The sequence below is a fragment of the Ctenopharyngodon idella genome, chromosome 3, assembly GCF_019924925.1.
Source record: "Ctenopharyngodon idella isolate HZGC_01 chromosome 3, HZGC01, whole genome shotgun sequence".
Taxonomy (NCBI): Eukaryota; Metazoa; Chordata; class Actinopteri; order Cypriniformes; family Xenocyprididae; genus Ctenopharyngodon; species Ctenopharyngodon idella.
In genome coordinates, this window is record NC_067222.1 from 30536933 (window position 1) to 30561989 (window position 25057).

Here is a 25057-nt window from a genome sequence, read left to right on the forward strand (position 1 = left end):
CTTTCTGGGTGTTTGAAAGTGTTAATTATCTTGCTGTCAATGTAGGCCTCATTGAGCCATCAGATTTTATCAAAAATATCTTAATTTGTGTTCTGAAGAGGAACGACATGAGGGTGAGTAATTAATGACGTAATTTTCATTTTTGGGTGAACTAACCTTTGAATAAGATAATTACAAATAACACAAATGAGTTTATTAGCTCTAAATCACAGGTGTCAAACTCAGTTCCTGGAGGGCACAGCCCTGCAAAGTTTAGCTTCAACCCTAATTAAATGCACCTGATTCAGTCCTTCAGGCCTATTTGAAAACTACAGGTAGGCTATGTGTGTTTGGACAAGGGTTGGAATTAAACTCTTCAGGGCTGCACCCCTCCAGGAACTGAGTTTGACACCCCTGCTCTAAATCATCACAGCCAGCTCTCTAGTCAAGTCAAGTCAAGTCACCTTTATTTATATAGCGCTTTTTACAATGTAGATTGTGTCAAAGCAGCTTTACATTGATAACTGGTACATTGTTTGGCTGCACAGCAGCTCTTAAAGAATAGTGTCAATGCAGGCAGATCAAAAGCACTGTTGAATATCAAAATGTCAAGTCAAGTGTCCCCAACTAAGCAAGCCAGAGGCGACAGCGGCAAGGAACCCAAACTCCATCAGGTGACATCAGGTGGCAGACAAGTGGCAAATTGGTGTTAAAATGGAGAAAAAAAACCTTGGGAGAAACCAGGCTTAGTCGGGGTGCCAGTTCTCCTCTGGCCAACAGTGCTTTGTTACAATTCAGGTTGCTATCATAAGTCCAATAGGATCGCAACATTAAAAGTATTTATTTCAGTTCCATCCAATTGAGGATCGTATTCATCACGCCGGTATGGACGGTTGTTGAGGAACTGTGTCGTGGCTGTCGTGTCGATGAGGCCTTCACAGGGGATGATCTAGTTGACTCAATCTCTGCTGATACTTCAGGGCTGCGTTGTGGTCGTGTCAAGGTGCAGGTCCTTGGTCTCACCTGGATACAGCCCGGATCCGGTTGACTACGGTGAACCTCGGGATAAACAGAAAGACTAATATTAGCGTAGATGCCATTCTTCTTCTGATGTAACGAGTACATCAGGTGTTATAGGAAGTGTTCCCGGTTCCGGCTGACCTAATTTATGCAGCCTAATAATCCTTTAACGGATTTGGAAATATAAATTGGTAATGTGTTATGTGTATGCCAGGTTAAAGAGATGCGTTTTTAGTCTAGATTTAAACTGACAGGGTGTGTCTGCTTCCCGAACAATGCGAGGAAGATTGTTCCAGAGTTTAGGTGCCAAATAGGAGAAGGATCTACCACCTGCAGTTGATTTTGATATTCTAGGTATTATCAGCTGGCCTGAATTCTGAGATCGCAATAGACGTGAAGGACTATAATGAATTAGGAGCTTGCTCAGGTACTGGGGAGCTAAACCATTTAGTGCTTTGTAAGTAATTAGCAAGATTTTAAAATCTATACGATGTTTAACAGGAAGCCAATGCAGTGTTGACAGAACTGGGCTAATATGGTCATACTTCCTGGTTCTAGTAAGAACTCTAGCTGCTGCATTTTGTACGAGCTGTAGTTTATTTATCAAGTGAGCAGAACAACCACCCAGTAGAGCGTTACAGTAATCTAGCCTTGAGGTCATGAACGCATGAACTAACTGTTCTGCATTTTTCATTGAGAGCATATGTCGTAGTTTAGATATATTTTTAAGATGGAAGAATGCGGTTTTACAGATGCTAGTAACATGGCCTTCAAATGAAAGATTGGTATCAAAGAGCACATGCCAGGTTCCTAACTGACGACGAAGACTTAACAGAGCAGCCATCAAGTGTTAGACAGTATTCTAGGTTATTACGTGAAGAAGTTTTTGGTCCAAAAATTAGAATCTCTGTTTTTTCTGAATTTAGTAGTAGGAAATTACTGGTCATCCAATTTTTTATATCAGCTATGCACTCCGTTAATTTTGTGAATTGGTAAGTTTCGTCAGGGCGCGAAGAAATATAGAGCTGAGTATCATCAGCGTAACAGTGAAAACTAACGCCATGCTTCCTAATGATATCTCCCAAGGGTAGCATGTACAGAGTGAACAGTAACGGTCCTAGTACTGAGCCTTGTGGTACTCCATATTGAACTTGTGATCGATATGACATGTCTTCGTTTACTACTACAAACTGATAACGGTCAGATAAGTATGATTTGAACCATGACAATGCAATTCCACTAATGCCAACATAATTTTCGAGTCTATTCAAAAGAATATTGTGATCAATAGTGTCAAATGCTGCACTAAGATCCAGTAACACTAATAGAGAGATACAACCACGATCTGATGATAAGAGCAAATCATAACTCTAATGAGAGCAGTCTCAGTACTATGGTACGGTCTAAATCCTGACTGGAAATCCTCACAGATACCATTTCTTTCTAAAAAGGAACATAGTTGTGATGATACTGCCTTTTCTAGTATTTTTGACAGAAAAGTGAGATTTGAGATCGGCCTGTAATTGACTAATTCTCTAGGATCAAGTTGTGGTTTTTTAATAAGAGGTTTAATAATAGCCAGCTTAAAAGTTTTTGGTACGTATCCTAATGATAAAGATGAATTGACGATATTGAGAAGAGGGTCTATGACCTCTGGAAGCATTTCTTTCAATAGCTTAGTCGGTATAGGGTCTAACATACATGTTGTTGATTTTGATGATTTAACAAGTTTAGACAATTCTTCCTCACCTAAAGCAGTAAATGAATTGAATTTTTCCTCAGGGACACTACAATGCACTGTCTGACACAATACTGTAGTAGACGGTTGCATGGTTATTATTTTTTTCTCTAATATTATCAAAGTGTATAATACTCTAAAATATGAATGTGAAAAAACACTTCTCACACAGCTTATTCCGGTAAACTACAAGCAAATGGGAATTCAAGCTAGCTTTTTATGTTTCTGTAGGTCATATACTGGAAGACTTACATGATTCCACACTTTATGGCAGAACAGTGTCATTTCTGAGAATATTTTAGTCACAGGATAATGATATGACATGGGTGTGTTTTATGTTTTTGTTTCCACTCACTTAAGACATCATTGTACAAGGACTAGCTATAGTAATGTAGACCTTTGTACCAGTAAACATTCCATTTCAACCCTAATTCCATTGCATTTACAACCCAGACATAGTAAAAGCTTTTTTTATTTTACACTTCTTTTATAACATTACAATCATTAAATTACCTATAGATTACATGGCATGAGAAGTGATGACATAAAAGGATCACTTAAGCATATGTTTCAAGACAGTCCTCTTGAATTTAAATATAACATGAAACTGAAATTTTCTAAAATGATACATCTTGTATTTTCTTAGGTCATAAAATATTCTTTCTGAATTATAAGTAGCCCATTTATATGATTGATTGGCATCATTTGTTGTGATGGAAGATGTTTCAGGGTATGAATTTATTGATGTCATTATCACAGTAACATAAATTGACAAAGTAGCAATGTGGTTTTATACAATTATAACCCTGACTGACATTAAAGTGACTGAAGAGGTAGATAAAAATATGTTTTTGTGTTACATTTTTCTCTTTTGTTTACATATTCCAATTACTATTCAAGGTGTAAATGCACCTTAAAGCTGTGAATTCACAACTCATGATGTTTTAACTATTTCATTTGTTTATCTGGTTCATTTGGTTAATTTTGTGTTTAATAAATGCATTGTATGCCTGTGGAGATTAGATGCATAGTTTATGGCTTATGTCAGTGTAGGACAGTGAGGACAATGACTGGTAATGCAAGAGGTGGAGCTTCCTCTGTCGTAACAGCGCTGGACTTTGACCTGTGAGGGTGCAGCTCAGGTGGCTTGTTGACCATGAAGAGCGAACTTCTAGACAGTAACAAAGATGGCTTATAACACATCATTTTTATCTCTCGTTAACATATTTTCAAGTGTATATATATATTGGACATGATTTAAAACCAGTGTTTATACAACATTTTTATTTTATTTAAACAGTTTTAACTATACAATTTACAGCAAGTCAACCATTTACAACATTTATTATAAATTAACACATTTCATTTCACAAAGTTAACAAAAAGGGTTTAGCTAGCGTGTGCAAAATTTATAAATATTCACTAAAAACATATATACATTTTTAAATTTTTTAACCAAGTTCCTTCTGCTCATAGTGTGAAATAGTTCATGACCCTGTAAGACATGTTCAAAATCCCAACAGAATCACAGATCATCACGTCTGTTACATTTTCTTCCCCCTATTTAAATTCCTCACTATCCTTTGCATAGGTAGAATGAATCATAGTCCTTAGAAAAAGTCACGAGAATCCCACTTTGCCTCTTTTTTTCCTTTAACCAGTCCAAGTGCTTGAGATACTCTGACGTTTGGTGTGATCATGATTCATGAATGTGAAGGTGAGGCAGAGACAGACTCTGAATATTCAGGAGGGGGTTCCAGAGGGCTTTCTGCCTTTATATGTAACTGCAAGATAAATGTTGTATCCTCATTAACTTAAAAAGCATTAACAGTGAACTTAAACATTTCAGGACAAGATTCATTCAATGATGGTGTAGATAATTGACAATATCTCCACGGTTACCTCGTTATAAGCAGGAGGGGGCTCGTAGAACTGTACGGTGCTGTAGCGCGGCGGTCTGTGCAGGTCATCATCGGACAGAGAGATCGGAATGACGTAGACAGACGATTGATCCATGGCTTGAGCCTGCAGGTGCTCTATGCGCTCCTTACGGACCCGCTGGAGCATTTTACAGAAGCCAGTACAGCAGATTGCCAAAAAAACAAAGGTTATGATAGGTAAGAAGATCCTGAAAGAACAACAGTTTTGCTATGTTAGGATCCAGCTTTAGTGTGAGCACGTGTGCTGATGTGATTTTGTGGCCTATAGATAAACATAAAATAGAAACTGAATGGACCATGCCTGGCTCCAGCTTTGAGATGTAAGGTGGGCCAAGTGACGTTAAGCTTTAATATTATTTACAATATTTTATTTGTTCCCCATAAATGATTTTGCAACTTTATTTTATAACAAAAGGGGCAGGTCTTAAATAAGAACAAATTAACAAATGACAAGAAATAGCACAAATAAATCTAACAGTATTCAGGTACAAAATAGTAAAATGTATAAATTAAATAAAGGCTATATATTAATCCTATTAAAGCTAAAGAAGTCAGACAAGAGCAGATTTGATTAGTTTGTTTTTATTTTCTTGTTCTTTAATTAACGTTAATGACACAAGACATCAGCAAGTATATTAAGCTACTGTCACTTTAGATTCATTAAGACTTTTTATTTTAACTCCATTAAGACTGTGCTTACGAGGATACTCGCCAAAATGGCCATTTTGACGTAATTTTGTGTGTATTCGTCCGATTAAGTGTGGTAAGACACAAAATTGAACTCAGTTCAGTGCTGGCGCGCTGTCTGTCTGGCGCAGCTGCCCGCTCTTTGTGCGTATGCGCACAGAAAACAGCATGCGAGTACCAAATTGAGTTACTTCTTGCGCTTGAATGGTTTAAAATCGTTTGAATGTTTATGAAGATCGCGGTCACTTTCTAATACTGCTTTCTAGTTTCTAAATAACAAGCTGATATTTAATAGCTACCAAGCGGCTGAAAAGCATAATCTCCCTCTAAATCTGAAGCTGAACTGAACATCGCACCAATTTTGCAAGTCGTTATTTGCTGTGGGGCCAGGGTGGGCCAAGCTCCTGATTGGGTAGGCCAGGCTCACCCTGGTCCCCCTGTGGAGCTGGGCCTAGAATGGACCATTTTCACATTTCTGGAATGAGGAAGTAAACTATAGCAAACTTTTATACAGGTAGCCTACATGGGAGAGCATAATAAATAGGGCCTGTTGTTTTTAAGTTTTACAATCTCCAAATGAGATAAAGAAATATATAATCCGTTAATGAGTTTCCATGACTTTCCAAAAGTGGAAAACACACACACATACTTGTATATGCGGTTTACAGGGACTCTCCACAGACGTAATGGTTTTTATACTGTACATTCTATCCCCCTACACTGACCCCTAAACCTAAACCTACCCATCACAGGAAACTGTCTGAATTTTTTGATAAAAAAAAAAAAAAAAACACAGTTTAGTATGTTTTTTAAGCCATTTGGTTTACGAGGACACAGGAAGTGTCCTCATAAACCATGTTTACGTTGTAATACCCGTCATTATATGCATTTGTGTGCTCATAAACCATATATACAAGAACACACACATACACACACAAATTGAATGTATAATCAGTCTGTAAAAAAGGTGAGTAAGAGTGAGATGAAAAAGGAGATGTGAGCAGATGTCTAATGGGTTTCGTAACAGAGCTTATGTGTGTTCAGTTTTGAAGAAGAGCATTGAGAGCAGGTATACGTACTTAAATACTAACACTGGATTACTCATGTCCATGGAAATGAAGAAATTCCCAATTCAAAAGCAACTCTGTAAGGAAATAAATAAATTACATTTGGTAATGACAGATGAACATTAATATAGGCCATATACATTGAATTCATTGTGGGATTTTTTGCAGACTGTAGTAACTCGGGCATTATCCTATGAAAGACTGGGCACGTATGATAGTGTAGCAAGAGCTTAATATTCATCAAATGCATCTGTCTGGAGAAATATACAAAAAAAAAAAAAAATCATAACAAAATCACTTGTAATATGAGAGGATTTTATATCACTTAATGAGTAAATGTTAAGTAAATACAGAATTTTCAAGGTCTAGACCTTTGAGAATTAATGTGTGAATATTTAACTTTCTTTAACCATCATGATAAACTTTTGTAACCCAATGAGTCAAGACGATGTGAGACGGAAATGTCCAAGTTCAGTATTGAGGGCAGTCGTAACAATAACAATCCGCAGTTATAACTCAAAATAAATCAACTGTGTGGAGGTCAAATACATCTTCTGAAGTAACAACACTGGTTTTATTAAAGAACATAGTGCGTATTCCCAATTTCCATTCATAATTTGACAATTACATGTAAGCCAGGGCCACCAAGGTCATCTATCTATGGCCTACTTATTGGTCCCAAGGAAGATAAAAAATTTGTCCCAGCCCCCATAAAATTTAGTGAATTGTAGGCCTATAGAGCAGCACATGAGGTTCCCGCTTTTGTGCTACACACACCCCTTCAAGAAACCCGTCTACTGACACCATAAAGCAACAGCTGCCATGTTGATTTTTCTGATTTTCACTAACTGCCAGCAGTGTGTTTTAGACCATACCTGACATTTCCAGCGATAAAAGGAATCACAAAATAAAAGAAACTAGATAATATGGAAAGGTCTGAACTGTCGAAAACTTCTGCCTTCAACATTAGGTTACAGATCAATATATTTACACAAGCCCAGTCACATGTCAAGTGATATTCTACTAGCATAGGTGAACATCATACACACTTTATTTATGTAGTTATTGAATTTATTTCTTAAACCAAGCGGGTTTTTGAGCACCAGATTGAAAAACAAATAAAAGTCTTACCTCAAAGAATTCAGGCGATTACGTCAACAATGTAGACTCCGAGTGCACTGCTCTGATTTGAGTCTGAGTCTTATCTGAGGGAGGGTTTATAGTGCTGATAGTGAAGTTTGAACACTTTTATGGTGACCGTCAACTGTTTAAAGACACAGCACCTACATCACGTGTTTCCTGTAGCAGGACATTGTCCTTGCAGCACTTCATTCATTTTAATCATCACACAGCAACAGTGTGCGTCATTATTTTTTATTTTATTTTTTTCACTTTATTACTTCAATTTATCATTAAAGAACAGTCATTATATTATCTATATCATTATATTGCCCCTCCCTGTTGAAAATGAAAGCTTGGGCCAGCAGAAATTTTGAGTAGTTTTGGTTTTGGTACAGCTGGTCCATGACCACCACCATGACCTTTCTGGCAAAGTCTTTTTTAAAGTCATCCAGTAAAGATGCCTGGTGAGGACCAGCATCCAAATAATTATTTGCTGTCTCCAAATGCACATAAATCCCTAGAATTCCCCCTTTTATTTATGTGAAATAAAGAGGAACACATTTAGGTTGAAGAAACTATGGAAGGTTTAATATCTTTCATGAGTAACAGTCTAAAGGAGAACAAAAAATGTAAATAATAAGGCTACTGGTGCGTATAAGTCAGATCATCATTAATAAACAGGTCAAAAGATCTTTGTATAATGAGTGGATAGTTATAATTGACATAAAACAAATAAAAACTTTATTCCCAGACATCAGTGTCAACAGTTTATTGATTCTATGCACTGTAAATGCCTACTTGGTATCATGAAATTGTGACTGAATTGTGTTTATTATCAGATTTCAGTCACTTACTAGGGTGAAAAAAGTTTGGGAAAATACTGCTACTCATCTGCTAGGGAATCAATAAAATGTTATCAATTTATGAGTAATAAAGGTTTACAATTAGAAAACTAAATTATATTACACAAATATATTATTTCATTATTTACTCGACATAATTTAAACAAATACCACACACTATCTGCTTTGTGAACTTCTCAAATACAGCTAAATGTACAAAAATGATTCTTTATATATTGTACATTTAGATTATAACTTAAAGTCCTGAGAGATCAATTATCAATATCATTATTTAAGACCAAAATAGACTTTTCATGTCCACACAAACTCCTCTCTGCTGTTAGTTGGAATGTTTTAAAACTTCAACATATTATAAAAGCATTTCAACAGCCAATCGTTTCACTGTTTCATTTTATAAAATGCGAATACAAAGTGCCTTATAGGTCTCAAATAGTTGGTTCACTGATATTCTGGATTCTTATGGCCAGTTAAGCGGTGGACTCCACATAGTTGCCAGGAAAATAACCCTTTACTCCATTCAGAACGCCCTCGCACCAGCCATCATCATTCCTGCAGGTGAGGTAGATGATGTCCCCCTCCTGAAAGACCAGGTCACCTGGCTTGCCTGTGTTGAAGTTATATAGTGCCACCACTTGGTAGGAAAAAGAATTACAATTGAAAATCAGTACCTTTAGATATCTTTTAAGGTCTTACATTCTGAATGTCATTACCAGTGGTGGACAAAGTACACAAATCAAGTACTTGAGTAAAAGTACAGATACTAGACACACAGATAGAGCTTAAATAGGTTACAGATCAGTCTGACTTCATTATTAATTATTATGAACTGTCACAGTGAAATATCTGTTAACATTTTAAGAAAAAACTATGCAAACAAATCATTTGAAACTGCTACGGCAGTGGGGAAGATGCATGGGCATTATTTTAATGTTATGTTTAGTTTATGTTTAGGATCTTCCGTTCTTGGCTCATTTTGAATCAGACTTGTCAGTGAATTGATAACTGGAGGGAGACTTGCTCTGACCAGATCATTTGAATCAGTGAGTTGCTGACTCGAGAACAGATGCAATCAGATCGGTTCAATTCACGAGTGAATTGTTCAGTACGATTTGCGATCCGATTTAACAGGTTAATTGAAAAGAATCAGTTGACGAATCGGACACCGCTATCGCATTTTGGAGCAGGTGACAATTTCTTCATTTCAAAATAATGAGGAATGACATGTTTTTATGAAATGTAGTGGAGTAAAAAGTACGATATTATGCTTTGGAATGTAGTGAAGTAAAAGTGAAATTTTTCCAAAATAAAAATACTTCGATTGAGTACAAATTCTTGAAAAATGTACTTAAGTTACTGTCCGCCACTGGTAATAACAAAATTATCTTGGAAACCTAAAATGTCAATACAGTCATTTTGTAAACACCTATTAACAAAACGTCTATTACGAAATACCAAAGTCTTGCTATTATGATCCTGATTCACAATGCAAATTCTTCACCTCTCTTCAAAAATGAGTTTGACTAAAATGAATCAACATTGAGCCTACCTTTCTCCAAATAGTCAGCTGGTGCAGATATGTCATAATCAATAGGGGGAGGTAAAGGGGGCATTTCCTCATAGTTGTCAAAGTCATCTACTGGTGGTGATGGGGGCGGTGCTGGAATCTCAAGGTCTAAATGTACATGGACACACAGTGTTAACACATATAGACAACACTAGAGCAAATGCACCTTTATGATCACAAGCGAAGTGTGTGAGTTCTGCGCCACAAACTGCATCAAAAAAAATTGTGAAAGCAATGGAAGACCACACCGGCAATCAAATAATAAATAATAATAAAAATAATAACAATGCATTATCTCTGCAGGTGTTCATATGTTTTTTAAAAAAAAAACAAAAAAAACAATTATGTGTGCAATTCCATTTGTTGACAGCACAACTAACACACTTCACTTCTAAAGGAATAGTTCATTAAAGATAAAAACAAAAAGCCATCATTATGGCTTCAGATAACTTGGAATATAGTGCACCAGTGTTATTAACATTTATTCATTATTATTAATACTTTTAGTTATTAATTTAGTTATTAATAAGCCTACAATTCACTAATAAATATCCTGACACATCCAAGCTTTATAATGGCAGTGAGCGGAACCAATGAGTATGAGCTGAAGAAAGTGCCTCCATCCACATCCATCCATCACAAACGTACTCCACACGGCTCCGGGGGTTAATAAAGTCCTTCTGAAGTGAAGCGATGCGTTTGTGTAAAAAAAATCCATATTTAACAAGTTATGAAGTAAAATAACTAGCTTCCGCCAGACTGCCTTCCATATTCAACATACGAAGAAAGTGTAAAACTCTTTTAGTTCAAAAAGCTTACGTTCCATCCTATGCCTTCCCTATTCAACTTACGGAAAAAGCTTAACTGACACGACACCAGTTCCGTTTTTTTTCTTTGTAGCTTGTATACGGAAGGTGGTCTGGCGGAAGCTAGATATTTTACTTCATAACTTGTTAAATATGGATATTTTTTTACACAAACGCATCGCTTCGCTTCAGAAGGACTTTATTAACCCCCTGGAACCGTGTGGAATATGTTTATGATGGATGGATGTGGATGGAGACACTTTCTTCAGCTCATAACCCTGTTCACTGCCATTATAAAGCTTGGATGCGTCAGGATATTTATTAAAATATCTCAGATTGTGTTCGTCAGAAATAAGAAAGTCATATACACCTAGGATGGCTTGAGGGTGAGTAAAGCTTGGGCTAATTTTCATTTGAAAGTGAACTAATCCTTTAACAATAACAACACTGTAGTGCATAAATTGCATGGATTACTTCTATCATGCCCTTTTTGGGGTTTTTTTTTGTCCTTTTTGGAGCTAAAAGTCATACAGGCTTGGATTAACATGTGAGTAAATGATGACAGAATGTTCATTTTTGGCTGAACTATCCCTTTAAATCACTGGACTCATTTCAGTTTTCAAAAGAGAGATCTAACTTCATTGAGGATGTAGATCGAGTGTCCTCTTGTGTGCAGGAATGTTGTGATACAAGGTCAAATTATATGCTGGTTTATAGGGGTGTAACAATATATCGTGTCACTGTATATCGCAATACAAAAATGCAACAATATCGTATCGTGGATAGTGACAATATGTGTTGTGCATAGTTCACCCAAAATGAAAATTACTGTGTGAGAAAAATTCAAGTTTACAGAATTTTAGTGTCAGTATTACATTATACTACTATATATAATGTTAAATATAATGTATAATAATGCAATGGGGGAATATTTGTGTGTTCTGATAATGGGAAATGTCTTATGTTACCAGCAGGTGGCCAACATTGTTTTAAATATATCTAGTCAGTGACAGAGTGCAAACATATTCATCTGAAATAAATCTATGTTTTAGCGTTAGAAAGTGTCACCATTGTCCTATCCATCCTCCTATTCATTTCCACCAAATCATTTCCACCAAATTTATCATTTTAATCAACAGTACATTTTTTTGTTATCCTTTTACCATATGTCCTGGAGTATCACAATAATATTGTATCGTGATTTCAGTATCGTGATATGTATCGTGACATGAGGGTATCGTTACACCCCTACTGGTTTAGCTTGCTGAAGTGCATACAGACAGACAGATCTGACAGCAGACAGCAATGCACAAAGACACTTTGCACACTTACCCAGGTGCGCTAGGCGAGCAGGGATCCTGCACAATGGGCTGAATGAAGCGGGCGGAGCCAGAGGAGGCGGGTATGGAGGGGGTGGGGGTATCATGACTGACAGGTGTTCATAAAGAGAAGTGTGATGAAATGTTCAAATAATATGAACAGATTAGAGATGTTTTCAAGGGCCAGATAATAAGATTTTGACTAAATGGCCTTTGAAATGCCTGAATGCAAATATGTTTTTGCTATGTCGTATCAATATTTTTGGCATCAAAAGGAGGAACTACCAATGAACTGTAATGAATCAGGTCTTAGGAATGAGCGGGGCCTTACGTGATTGAGCAGAGGGCAGAAAAAGCGAGCGTGTGTACAGCGAGCGAGCGCTGGGGCCCATGCGGACCCTCAGAGAGAGAGAGCGAGAGCTAGGAGGATGACGTCGCACTCGTGACCGGCGAGAACGCAGAGCTGAGTGAGAAGAGAGAGACAAGTGTGAAAATAAGAGCATAGAGTATAAAAGTTCACAGAAACAAGTAACAGCAACGCCAAGATAAAGAGATAAGGCTGGCTGTAACAGAAAGCAAACATGTAATCATTCAAACTGAAGAAAGACACAAAGCATCATAAAGAAAACAAATACCATGTTTGAACAAACATATGCTTTGATTTGGGCATTTTTGTACCATCATAGTTCTCATCGCCAGGCGGAGGCGGTGGGGTTGGAAGATCAAGGCCATCAGGGGCTGGTGGAGGAGGCATGTCACAGAGTGCTTCTGGTAGAGGAAATCCATTCTCCTCGGCCACTAGACAAAACATTTCTTTGTTCAAGTCTATTACACTACAGAACTTTCTATTTTAAACTATTGTCACTGGATTATTTTCCACTGCAGCAGCATCCACATTTGGATAGTAAAAATACTATCCAAATACTACACATGCATGCTTATAGAACATACCATTATTTTTTGTGTATAATTTATGTTTTTTCTTGTTCTATTTAATAATATGTAGGTTAGTCTAGTAAATCACACGTTTTGAAGTGTAAGTTCTTCATCAAAAACACAATTTCAGACGCAGTTCAAGTCCTAACCAGACTGTCTACACTGAACATGAAACAGCTGTGCAACATGACACAAACAAAACCATCAGATCATATTTAATGTTTAATGCATAGTTACACTAGCATTCAAAAATTTGGGGTCAGTAAGATATTTTGAAAGAAACTAATGCTTTTATTCAGCAAGGACACATTAAACTGATTAAAAAGTGACAGTAAAGACATTTATAATGTTACAAAAGTTTTCGGTAACACTTTACAATAAGTTTTCATTAGTTAACATGCACTAACAATGAACAATACTTCTACAGCATTTAGTAATCTTAGTTAATGTTAATTTCAACATTTACTAATACATTATTAAAATCAATTGTTATATTTGTTAACATTAGTTAATGCACTGTGAAGTAACATGAACAATCACTGAACAGTTATATTTTTAGTAATTATTAACTAATGTTAACAAAGATTAATAAATACAGTAACAAATGTATTGCTCATTGTTAGTTTATGTTAATTAAAGCTTTAACTAATGTTAACAAATGAGACCTTAATGTAAAGTGTTACCAAGATTTCTATTTAAAAAAAAAAAAAAAATGTTCTTTTGCATTTTCTTTCTATTTATCACAGAATCCTGAAAAATGAAAAATCCTTGGGTTTCCACAAAAATATTAAGCAGCACAAACGTTTTTCAACATTGGTATTAATAATAAATGTTTCTTGAGCAGCAAATCAGCATATTAGATTGATTTCTGAAGGATCATGTGACACTGAAGACTACTAGAAAATTCAGCTTTGCCATCACAGGAATAAATAACATTTTAAGATATATTAAAATAGAAAACATTTAAAATTGTAATAATATTTCACAATTTTCACTGAATTTTGATTAAGTAAATAGAGCCTTGGTGAGCAGAAGAATCTTCCCGTTAGTCACCGTTAGTTAAAGCATTAACTGTTAATAGAATTATGGTTCATTGTTAGTTTGTGTGAACTCGTCCGTTAAACGATATTAACAGATACAACTTTAAATTTTAATAATGTATTAGTAAATGTTGAAATTAACATTAACTAAGATTAATAAATGCTTTAGAAGTATTTTTCATTGTTAGTTCATTTTAACTAATGTACTTAACTAGTAATGTTAACAAATTGAACCTTATTGTAAAGTGTTACCAAAAAATCCTACTGACCTGAAACTTTAAAAAAAAAAATGTATTGCTGCTTGCTTTATCGAGTCACATCTAGGTGGTATATGGTGTAACTTCCTGAAACCTTTGAATGATCTGCCATGTTGATTGATGATAATGAAATCTGTCAATCAGCACAGACTAACCTGTTTCAAGAGGTGGAGCTGGTGGAGGAGGAGGTGGCATGGTCATTAGGCTGCTGGGATCAGATGTACTGATTGAAGCAGGCATGGGAGGAGGTGGCGGGATGTTGGTGCAGTCAAGGGGAGGAGGTGGAGGTGGAGATGGAGGTGGAGGTGGACCGGTTTTCTGCCCATGATCCTCTTCACCCTCTGCCTCCATCAGTGGGGGTGGAGGGGGTGGCGCTTCATCCAGCAGTGTGCTGATGATGTCACTATCAGGGCTGGTGGGCCAGCTGGGCACTACAGGGGGCGGCACGGCTTTACCAAAGCTCGAACTGCGGTGACGGGAGAAATCCAGTTATGAAAACTGATACAGATGTGACGTTAGGATTATGATCAGGAATGAGAAAACACTTTATGTGCTCTTACGCAATAGACTTGTCATTAAGTGAGGTGAGGGACGCTCCATGAGACAGAGTGGGCGCCACGGGACACTGGACAGGCTCTGGAGGGCGGCCGCCTCGACTTGATGAACATACATACACAGAAATACATATTGAGTTGTCAAGTAGTTAATATTTTACATGTGCTTCTGTATTTTATGCAGAAAGCCACTTAGAACACTTTGCTCTTTGCACGTGCATGTCTCATGTGCTGGTGCTGAGAAACTAATGTCACCACAATGCAAACAGTGTTGCTTTCAGGCAGTGCAAAGAGGGGAAGTGGGTAGAACAAAACTAAAATCACTTCCTGGAGAAAAGCCCTCTAACTGAGAAAGAAGAGGAACAGAGGCCTGAGACATGTGGGGTTAGTATATCTGAGTATATCTGATTTCATCTGGGTTTTTTTTTGTTTTTTATGAACAACAGAGACGTTTTCATGGATGATCTAAACCAGAATAAAAGGAGATTTGATGACTAGCATGATAGATTGTATTAGTGTAGCTGTGGTCATGTGGGCGTCAGCAGATCAAGAAGAGAATGAAAAAATGTAAATTCTCACACATTCTCACACAGGATGCATACTGTTAATCAAAAACAGAAGGAAAATGTGCAGGTGCCTTGAGACATGTTTGTAAAAGTAATTAGCATCACAGCACTCATGGCACAAGATGCTGAAAAAATAGCCTGACACTTTGCAATGGTCACAGAATCCCTTAAACCACTTATAAAAACAATTTAAAAAACAGAGCAGATAGGTGCAAGAATGCATCCAGTGCAGTGTTGTTATTTTTAACTACGATTATTAAGAATTGTTTTCATTAATTAAAATAAAGCTGAAATAAAATATAAATATTAGATGAAAGCTTAAAAAAACTGAGAAATGTTTCCCTGGCAACTAACTGAAATAAAATAAGTTGAAGTACTAAAATTACTAAAACCGAAAAAACAAGTCGTGCCTAACAACGCCCTTCAGCCGTGACTTATTCATGATACAGCGCTAGCCTCGATTACCTTATTGCTTTTATAAAACGGTTACCACATAATACAAATATTAAAGCCAAAAATATGTATCAATGCAACTTTCATGAAGTAAACTTTCACTAAAAGCCTTCCTTCCGCCGGAAAAAATAGTTCCTTACTGTAAACAGCAACAGAAGTTACATTATTACGCCATTAGATGGCGGCAAAGACTGTCTTAATGAGTGTGTCAGTCAGTAGCGTAGACTTTTACACTGAAAAGACCGAATTGTTGTAAACACGGAACAAGACGCAACTGACAAATGCTCTGACTAGCGACTGTCAGTCACAGGAAAACCCCTTAACTGTTAAAAGGACAAGATAATACATCGGACATTTAAACAGATTTTTTATTATGAACACAGGACTGACCTGAAGGAAAATGCTAAATCTGAATGCAGGTAATAAACTCTTTCTCGATCTCTTTCTCACAATACTCTTCTACATAATACAGTAAGCTTCAATGAACAATATCAGTTGAGAACAAACAGTTTACGTTGCTAAGAGTGGTTGCTAAGGGTGTAGTGTAGTGATACACAGAACCGTTGGGTGAAGCGGTCATAGCCGTGTTTTATCATGAACAAAACACAGCTATTGACCAATCAGAATCAAGGAATATATATATATATATATATATAAAATTACTAAAAAAACAAATCCACATAACAATCTTGCTAAAACTTGAACTAAAATTAAAATGAAAACTGAAAATATTAAAATAAAAGCAAATTCAAACGAATACAATGGGATTTAGTAATGGGGAGCACTGGATGTACCTCAGCGTGCTGCTGCTCCGCGTCATGGTAGCTGTTTTTAACTGCGGCTGGCCAGAATCCTGAAAACAGAATCCTGTCGATTAGCAGTTTCTGGATGGAACTAAATTATAATATCAAAACAAAAACAATCCACAGACCAACTAAAGACTGAACACCCTGACTTCTTTCTATTAGCATTATCTATCTGTTTCCCTAAAGACTCCAATGGAGAATCTTGAGGGAAACCTTTTTGAAAGCATTTTCATTTCATATTGTTTATAATTCATTTTGATGATGCTAGTAGCACAGAAATCAAACACTTCAGCTTTAAAAGTGAAATATGAGGTAAATAAATATATATTTACACTACTGTTCAAAAGTTTGGGTCAATTTTTCTTTTTGAAACAATGCTCACGAAGAATTCAAATTAATTTGTATTCACCAAGAATACATTTATTTGTTCAAAAATACAGTAAAACAGTAATATTGTGAAATATTATTACAATTTCAAATAACTGTTTTCTAATTTATTACATTTTCAAATGTAATGTATTCCTGTGATGTAAAGCTGAATTTTCAGCATCATTACTCCAGTCTTCAGTGTCACATGATCCTTCAGAAATCGTTATAATGTGCTGATTTGGTGATCAAGAAACATTTCACAAGAAACAGTTGTGCTGCTTAATATTTTTGTGAAAACCTTGATACACCGTAAGATTTTTTTTCTTTTGACCAATTTAATGTACTCTTACTGAAAAGTAGGGATGCACCGATACCATTTTTTAAGGACCGAGTACGAGTACCGATACTTTTTTCTGGTACTCACCGATACCGATGCCTATACATTTATTAATTTCTCTCTCTCTCTCTTTCTTTTTTCTTTTTTGGTGACGTTGCAGTTTTCCAAGCACAACACAGTGAGACTAATGAATGTAGGACAGCTTCTTTATTATTACTCTAATGAAAAAGTAATAATTTTTATGTGCTTGTCACAAACTTAAAGAACAAAAATTTCACAGTGTCCAATAACCTTCAAAGGGCATAATTACCAATATATAATTGTTGTTATATAAAAAGAAATTTACAAACAAATTACAAACAATACAACAAATACTATAGAGATACAAATGAAATAAACTTGTTTTTCAGATACAGTAGGTTTATTTATCATGTATACATTTAACATCTTTTGTTGTTTTATTAACATTAATGACAAATATAGGCTACAGTCCCTTTAAGACCGAATCTATGGAGACTGACACATATCCTGTTTTCACCCAAATGTTTACGTCCACTTAAGCCATAACCGACTGTATTTACGTGAGATACTCCACACGATGGACATTTTGACAACTATGTGTGCATTTGACCATTCAGGCACAAGGAGAACTGATCGCGCGCTGTCTGAGAGAACTGGGATCGCGCGCGAGAGAGGAGCGCTTCTGGTCTGTGTCATTCAGCGCGATTCCGCCTATCCCGCCTTCACTAATCGATAACGAATTGTGATTGAAAGCATGCAGTTCGCAATGTGTGGGTTGACATCATTAATTTGAAGTATTTCCACTCCCTTGAGGCTGACACTGTTTCTGCTGCTGCCGTCGGTGTCTCTGTGCACGGAAAAATTCTGCCAGTTACGTCATGCGAGGTATCGGTCTTTGGTATCGGGGGTATTTTTACGAGTACGAGTAAGTACATGAGCTTGATACTGGTATCGGTATCGGTGCACCCCTACTGAAAAGTATTAATTGCTATAAAAAATAACTAAAACCAAAACAAAACAAAAAAAACTTACTGATCCCAAACTTAGTGTTTATAATAAATCATGTATGATTAAAACAATAACATCTCAAATGAAAAACTAAACTGTGTAAGTATATCAGTATGTAAAAAATCTGTGTTTGTAGTTATGGTATCGTTATCGTTATAGCTGTGGTGTGGACTCTGCTGTTGTTCTTTTATATTTAGGACATTTTCCCGAGCTTTATCATTATCGTTCTTGGTGTGAACGGTCCTTAAGTCTTGGTGTGCGTGTGCTAATGTGATAGACTTTCTGACTACGAATGCGCTTTAACAGTCTTCTGTGGTTTTGTGCCAATGTATCTGCAGGCCTGACAAGTGCATTCCTGTGAAATACTTGTAGCTTTGTGTCTGTTTGTCTGCTCACTGCTATACAGACCTAGCAGGGTATCAAGCTAGCTTAGCATGAGTAGCACCAATTAAAGACTGTAGCTGCTTTTCCCACGCTGCTTAGTGGCTGGTGGCCAGCCAAATGTGTGTTTGTGTTTGAGGAAAAGAGGAGTGTAGAGGAGGTAGGAAAAGAGTGATTTGAATGTGCCGTTGCTCTGAGTGTGTGTGCACACTGATAATTGATGTCAGACTAACTGTTTTATAACAGGATGTGGTCAAGTGTAACAAAAGCTAAACTAACATCGAAGAGATACTCAACTTATTACCATTTTGCTTTTTGTTTCTAACTTTTATGATGGGATGAAATTAAAAGTTATATGCTGAAACAGCTAAAATGTTAAGATTCTTGAAATCATTAATCTTTGTAACACTTCATAAATGTAATCCTGGCTTATGCTGTTCCTTGTTTCACACTGTTTGTACTTTAAATAATCCTGTATACACGTGTTGATACTTCACACTGTACAAATGTAAATCCAGGGTTAACAATGATATTTGGACGTGAGGTTAAAACATTGATTGGGGAAGTATAGCACACAACAAGTACTTTCCGTTCTAGTTAACATATTTGCCTTTACATTCCATAATTGTTTCCTCTCAAACACTGAAACTATACAAGAAAAATGGATATTTAAGCACCTAAGGCAGATTCTGGTTGGTTGTTTTGCTAATTAACTCTCTGCAACACACTGTATACTTTTGAGAGGTTAACCATGATCTGTACCAAATTCATGAGAGTGTGTGTGTGTGCGTGTGTGTGTGTGCTCACCTTCACACCATGGCCAACAGAGTCCAGGCTGGAGAAAGAGATGGGTGTGCGGGAGTACTTGATCTTGGCTTCTTTATTTTTTGTCGGGGGGATAATCTTATGACTGCGTGAAACCCTCTTGGCAACCGTGAAAGCGCCAATCTCTCTGCGGGCCACCTTCTCCCTGTGCATGTCCACTGTCTGTATACAAGAAGAGATGACAACTGGAAATCTCCTCTAAGACAACATTTTGGTATTAAAATTTAGAAATTCCTTCCAATCCACATGCCACACTATGACTCAATAAACAGCTCTCTGGAAATCTTGATTCTGATTGGTAATCACAGCATTCTGCAGTCAAATTTTGTTTTAATAATGACTGATAAATTAATTATATAATTAAAATGATATATAAATACACTTAATGATTAATATTAAACATGAAAAACATTTTTAAAACACTGTATTCCCATTTATTTTTTTATTAATTTATTAACTAATATTGAAGGGTTAGTATTAAAGTGGTTCAACCTTAATATTATAAAGCGACAAGAATACCATTTGTGGGCCAAAAAAACAAAATAACGACTTTATTCAACAATATCTAGTGATGGCTGATTTCAAAACACTGCTTCATGAAGCTTCTAAGCTTTACGAATCTTTTGTTTCGAATCAGTGGAATCAGTGTATCAAACTGCCAAAGTCACGCCCCCCAGTGGTGAACCATTGAAATTTCGAAACACTTATGACATAATGAAGCCTCCTTTACTGAAATCACGTGACTTTGGCAGTTTGATACATGCTCCGAACCACTGATTCGAAACAAAAGATTCGAAGCTTCATGAAACAGTGTTTTGAAATCGCCCATCTCTAGATATTGTTAAATAAAGTCGTTATTTCGTTTTTTTTGGCACACAAAAAGTATTCTCGTCGCTTCATAACATTATGGTTGAACCACTGTAGCTCACATGAACTGTTTTAAATACGTCTTTAGTAGCTTTCTGGGCACTGAAAGTGTTAATTGTCTTGCTCTCAATGCAGGCCTCACTGAGCCATCAGGTTTTATCAAAAATATCTCAATTTGTGTTCTGAAGATGAACGAAGGTCTTACGGGTGTGGAATGGCATGAGGGTGAGTAATTAATGACAGAAATTTCATTTTTGGGTGAACTAACCCTTTAAATTTAATATTTTAATAATAACAATAATAATTTTAATAATAATTTTATTTACCATGTATTCATTCAATCCACTTAATCCCCTCAGTAAAAGTTTAGCCTGTGATGTAGGAGGAACTGATGTTGTTACTAACAGGAAGCCTTGCTAAGACATTAGATACTTAATGAAAAATAGGATAGGGTGAGAAGGATCACCATTACTCCAGGCCTGCTTGTTACAGCTCTTCTTGGGCACAGGGCAGACAATGGAGAACATCAATCAGCGTTCAAACTTTGCTTCTGAGTGAGAGAACAGTGGCCCTTTTATTCCAAGTCTGGGATCTGGCTTACCCCCTCTCAGCTCTGCCTCAGGTGACCTGGTTAGGCAGGCTGGGCACGGAGCGCACTGGAATGCTGTGCCACAGTGAGAGGAGCCAAGGGAATCAAGGGGGAAGGGGGGCCCTGGTGGCATGGAGTATTATCACCCGGGTGACAGGGGGCCCCAAACAGTGACTACCTACACTGAGCTTTGGGACAGTCCTTAGCGCTTAACAGCAGGAAGTCCTTCACCAAGACCAAGAGTGATTTTGCATCAAGCATTTTTTTTTTTTACTTAAATGTTATTTACATTTTTGTCAAGCAGTAATAATAGAGAAACCCTTTTTGAAACCTTTCACAGATTCATGTTCAGTTAAAATGTATCACAAAACTCAAGGCCATAACAATCATAATCGTTTAAAAGTCTTATCAGCAGGATTGTGGATCACTGAATTTGACTGAGAGTGATTTTTTGATTGATTGATTTTTTAATTCAATTCAATTATTGAATTTAAATTGAGATCAAAAACATGATGCAGAACTGCAATGTGAAACTGAAACTTGACATTTTGATGTTTAGAGAAATATGTCTATCCGAAAAAAAAGTATTCTAGATATCAGGAAACAAACAGGCATCAGAATTGATGTTAATATTGATCTGATGAAATTCTACTGTTGTGACAATTTCTTTACATTTCAATACAGTAATTTACACTCCTAAATTTAAAGTGAGCTGCTGAGTACGTAAGGTTATCATAGTTTAGAGACCAAACCTTGTACCAGCATTTAATTACTAAGAGAAATAAGGAACGAGCACATGAACAACTTCCATTTTTTATGAAATGAAAGGCGGCACTGTGGAGCCGACAAAGTTCATATAGTCTGCATGACAGGACTGAACTGCTTTACGCTGCTTTACACTGACTGTATCGTGATCATATGTTCAAAATAACAAACATGTTCTGAAGTATCTCAGAACATTTGACTGTATATTCCAGTCTCCCTAAAAGACAGAGAGAAAGGGGCCGATACCTGTCCAATCTGGTTGACGGAGGACTCTATCTTGCGGAGCTGCAGGGTCTGTGCATCCAGAAGCTTGAGCACATTGGTGGCCAGAGAGCTGATCTGATAGGCCACACTAGCCAAAGACTGAGCAGTGAAGGCCTTGGTCTCCTCCAGAGCTTTGCTGGTGTCATTTCCAGACTGCAGAGGTAGAAACATCCGTTAAACAGACATGACATGCTTAAACCAGGTTCATTTTTACTTCATCTTAATGTACATGTGTATTACTAGCTGTCATTGTGTTGCACGCAATACATGGCCTAATTTAACATCCTGCTTCAAAAAGAAAAGGGAACAATTTTTTGTATACAAGTGCACAAACGCAGTTGCTTTCATTTGTTGTTCTTCTTTTCTATCGGCTTCTATTGATTTTATACTGTGCCAATGATATCTATACTTTAAGGCTTAATCCTACAACTCGCACAAACCTTTTATAAACATTATTAGTTTACTAAGAAATGTTTGTCTTTGAGACTCGTGACAGGTGATTACAAGTTTTACTCTTTGTGGGGAGCTAATGTAAAGTTAAAACACTGACCCCACACACAAGGGTCGAGTCACATAAAGTCTCTACTGTAAGGAAGACAGTCTTGGTTTATCTTCTCACTTGTATGTGTCCCTTCCTTCCTGAATTATGTACAAGTACGCATTTACATTGAACAACGAGTGTAAGCAGGTCAGATCAAATTGTGAAGGTTCCACATCCTTAATCTTCTTCAATCTGTTACCAGTTTTACAAAGTGGGAAAGTCAGTATGAGTGTACTGAGGGTCTCCAAAAAACACAGTCCTCAGTGAATAAAATAAATACAACTCGTTTAATTAGGCTACTATTTGAATCCTGATGGTTAAAAACCTGGATTCTGTATAGACGCATTAGAGGCCATTCACAAAGACTGGGAGCATGCAGAGGAATTGGGGAAAAGCGCAAAGTTTAGAGAGGCTTTTTTTTTTAAAGTTGAACTTCTTTTAACTTGAGCGCCACGAGACGCGTTTACACAGAAAACACAATGGAAGGGCAAAAACGCATTATATGTCCCTTACACTTACAATGATAACGTCACTTAAGTATGCTATTAAATTGTTAAGTTACATTAAGTTATGTTTTTGTTTTGTAAATGACACGTCTCGTCATTTTTTAACAGTCACAGATTGAATCTGTATGTGTTAAGTTACGCAGCTCGAGCGCGTGTCAGCATCTTACCTGCAGGTAGTTGTTCTCGCAATACTTCGCTACATCGTGTAAATTGTTGTAGTTGTCTAAAAGTGCTTTGCGAGCAGAGGGAGCCTCCTCCAGTATTTTAGCAATTTCTTCGCTGTAGTTTTGATCCTTCATTGCGCGATGGAATAAGAGACCGTTGATGAACAACCCCGGAAACCTCCGTGCGACAGCAGCCTACTGATGTCTGTCAGTCAGACCCCATCCGCTACTGCCTTCCTCTGTCATCAGTTCTCCTTTGATGCTGCAAGCACATATCTGCTCATGGGGCGTGCATTGTGCAAGCATGTGGAGACGAGGGGCTTTAAATACCATATCATTATTTAAACCAGCAATAATTTAGCAGCTAAAGTAACTAGTTCAAGAAACATAATAACAAGCTACACATACTAATAATACTGCGGTTTTACTACTGCTGCTACTTTCATGGTGAAAAAACGACCTCTAGCGATTATATGTATATATAAAAGTAAACTATGAGAATAGACTGGGACTTATTTGAACCAGAAAATAAAACAAACCTTTAAATAATAAAGAAAAGTTATATTGTAAAATGAAGAATTACTTACACTTGTAGGTCACAAATCATTAGAACATTTGTGACATTAACCATGTAAAGCCCTTTTTGACCACACAAAACAGTAGATTTAATGTGGATTAAATCTACTGTTTTGTAGAAGTAATGTCAATTTATAAAATATTTAATCACCATAGGCATTTTAATAATATTCTTTTTCATATTTATGCTGAGCTTTAAAATATTTATTGTGTAGAAATTGCGCAAAAAGTATTTTAAAAAAAAAAAATTCTTATCCAGTAAATCACGAATTCATTTGTTTAATAAAGAATATTTAGCTTTTAAAACTTTTGGAATTCTAAAATGAAATTTAAAGAAATCATTTGTGTCCATAGATTAACATATATATATATATATATATAAAACGTCATATCTAATTTATATTAACATTATATACAGTCAAAGCTAAATTATTCAGACACCTTGAACATTTCATACATTAATACAGTTTATTCACTATAGTTTAAAAATATGGTAATAAAATATGACAAGATCTGAGTTAAACTGTGTCAGAAAAAAAAAAAAAAAATCTTAATTATGTCAGATAACACTTAAAGGAATAGTTCACTTTCAAATAAAAATTTCCTGATAATTTACTCACCCCCATGTCATCCAAGATGTCCATGTCCTTCTTTCTTCAGTCGAAAAGAAATTAAGGTTTTTAATGAAAACATTCCAGAATTATTCTCCTTATAGTGGACTTCAATGGTCTCCAAACGGTTGAAGGTCAAAATTACAGTTTTAGTGCAGCTTCAAAGCGCTTTAAACGATACCAGACGAGGAATAAGGGTCTTATCTAGCGAAACGATCGGTCACTTTCTAAAAAAAATAAAAATGTATATGCTTTATAGGCACAAATGATCGCATCACAAGTGCTTCCACCAAAACGCGATTCCGTATTCTTCAAAAAGCTTACGCTGAATCTCCTACGCCTTCCTTATTCAACTTACGGAAAAAACGGAACTGGCGCCGCGTTCGTTCCGTAAGTGGAATAAGGAAGGTGTAGGAGATTCAGCGTAAGCTTTTTGAAGAATACGGAGTCGCGTTCTGGTGGAAGCACTTGTGATGCGATCATTTGTGCCTAAATTATCAGGAAATTTTTATTTGA

At 36.5% G+C, this 25057-nt stretch overlaps 1 protein-coding gene and 1 long non-coding RNA gene across 3 annotated transcripts; both read right to left on the reverse strand.

Annotated features, from left to right (window-relative positions):
• Positions 1-3993: 3993 nt before the first annotated feature.
• On the reverse strand, positions 3994-6437 carry LOC127508574 (uncharacterized). Its single transcript, XR_007928836.1, has 2 exons — positions 4640-6437; positions 3994-4521 (listed from the first exon to the last, which is right to left on the reverse strand). It is a non-coding gene; the product is annotated as an uncharacterized LOC127508574 (long non-coding RNA).
• A 1682-nt stretch (positions 6438-8119) lies between these two features.
• On the reverse strand, positions 8120-23628 carry abi3a (ABI family, member 3a). Of its 2 annotated transcripts, XM_051886648.1 has the most exons (11): positions 23358-23628; positions 22126-22296; positions 19641-19820; positions 16706-16764; positions 14899-14994; positions 14494-14804; positions 12784-12903; positions 12437-12568; positions 12119-12214; positions 9963-10088; positions 8120-9047 (listed from the first exon to the last, which is right to left on the reverse strand). In XM_051886648.1, exons 1-11 carry the CDS (start codon positions 23487-23489, stop codon positions 8884-8886), a joined length of 1587 nt encoding a protein of 528 aa, XP_051742608.1. In that variant the 5' UTR covers positions 23490-23628; the 3' UTR covers positions 8120-8883. The 2 variants fall into 2 exon arrangements, with proteins under 2 accessions (XP_051742608.1, XP_051742609.1); XM_051886649.1 differs by lacking the exons at positions 12119-12214; positions 12437-12568 and having other exon boundaries at positions 23358-23613.
• Between the last annotated feature and the right edge of the window lie 1429 nt (positions 23629-25057).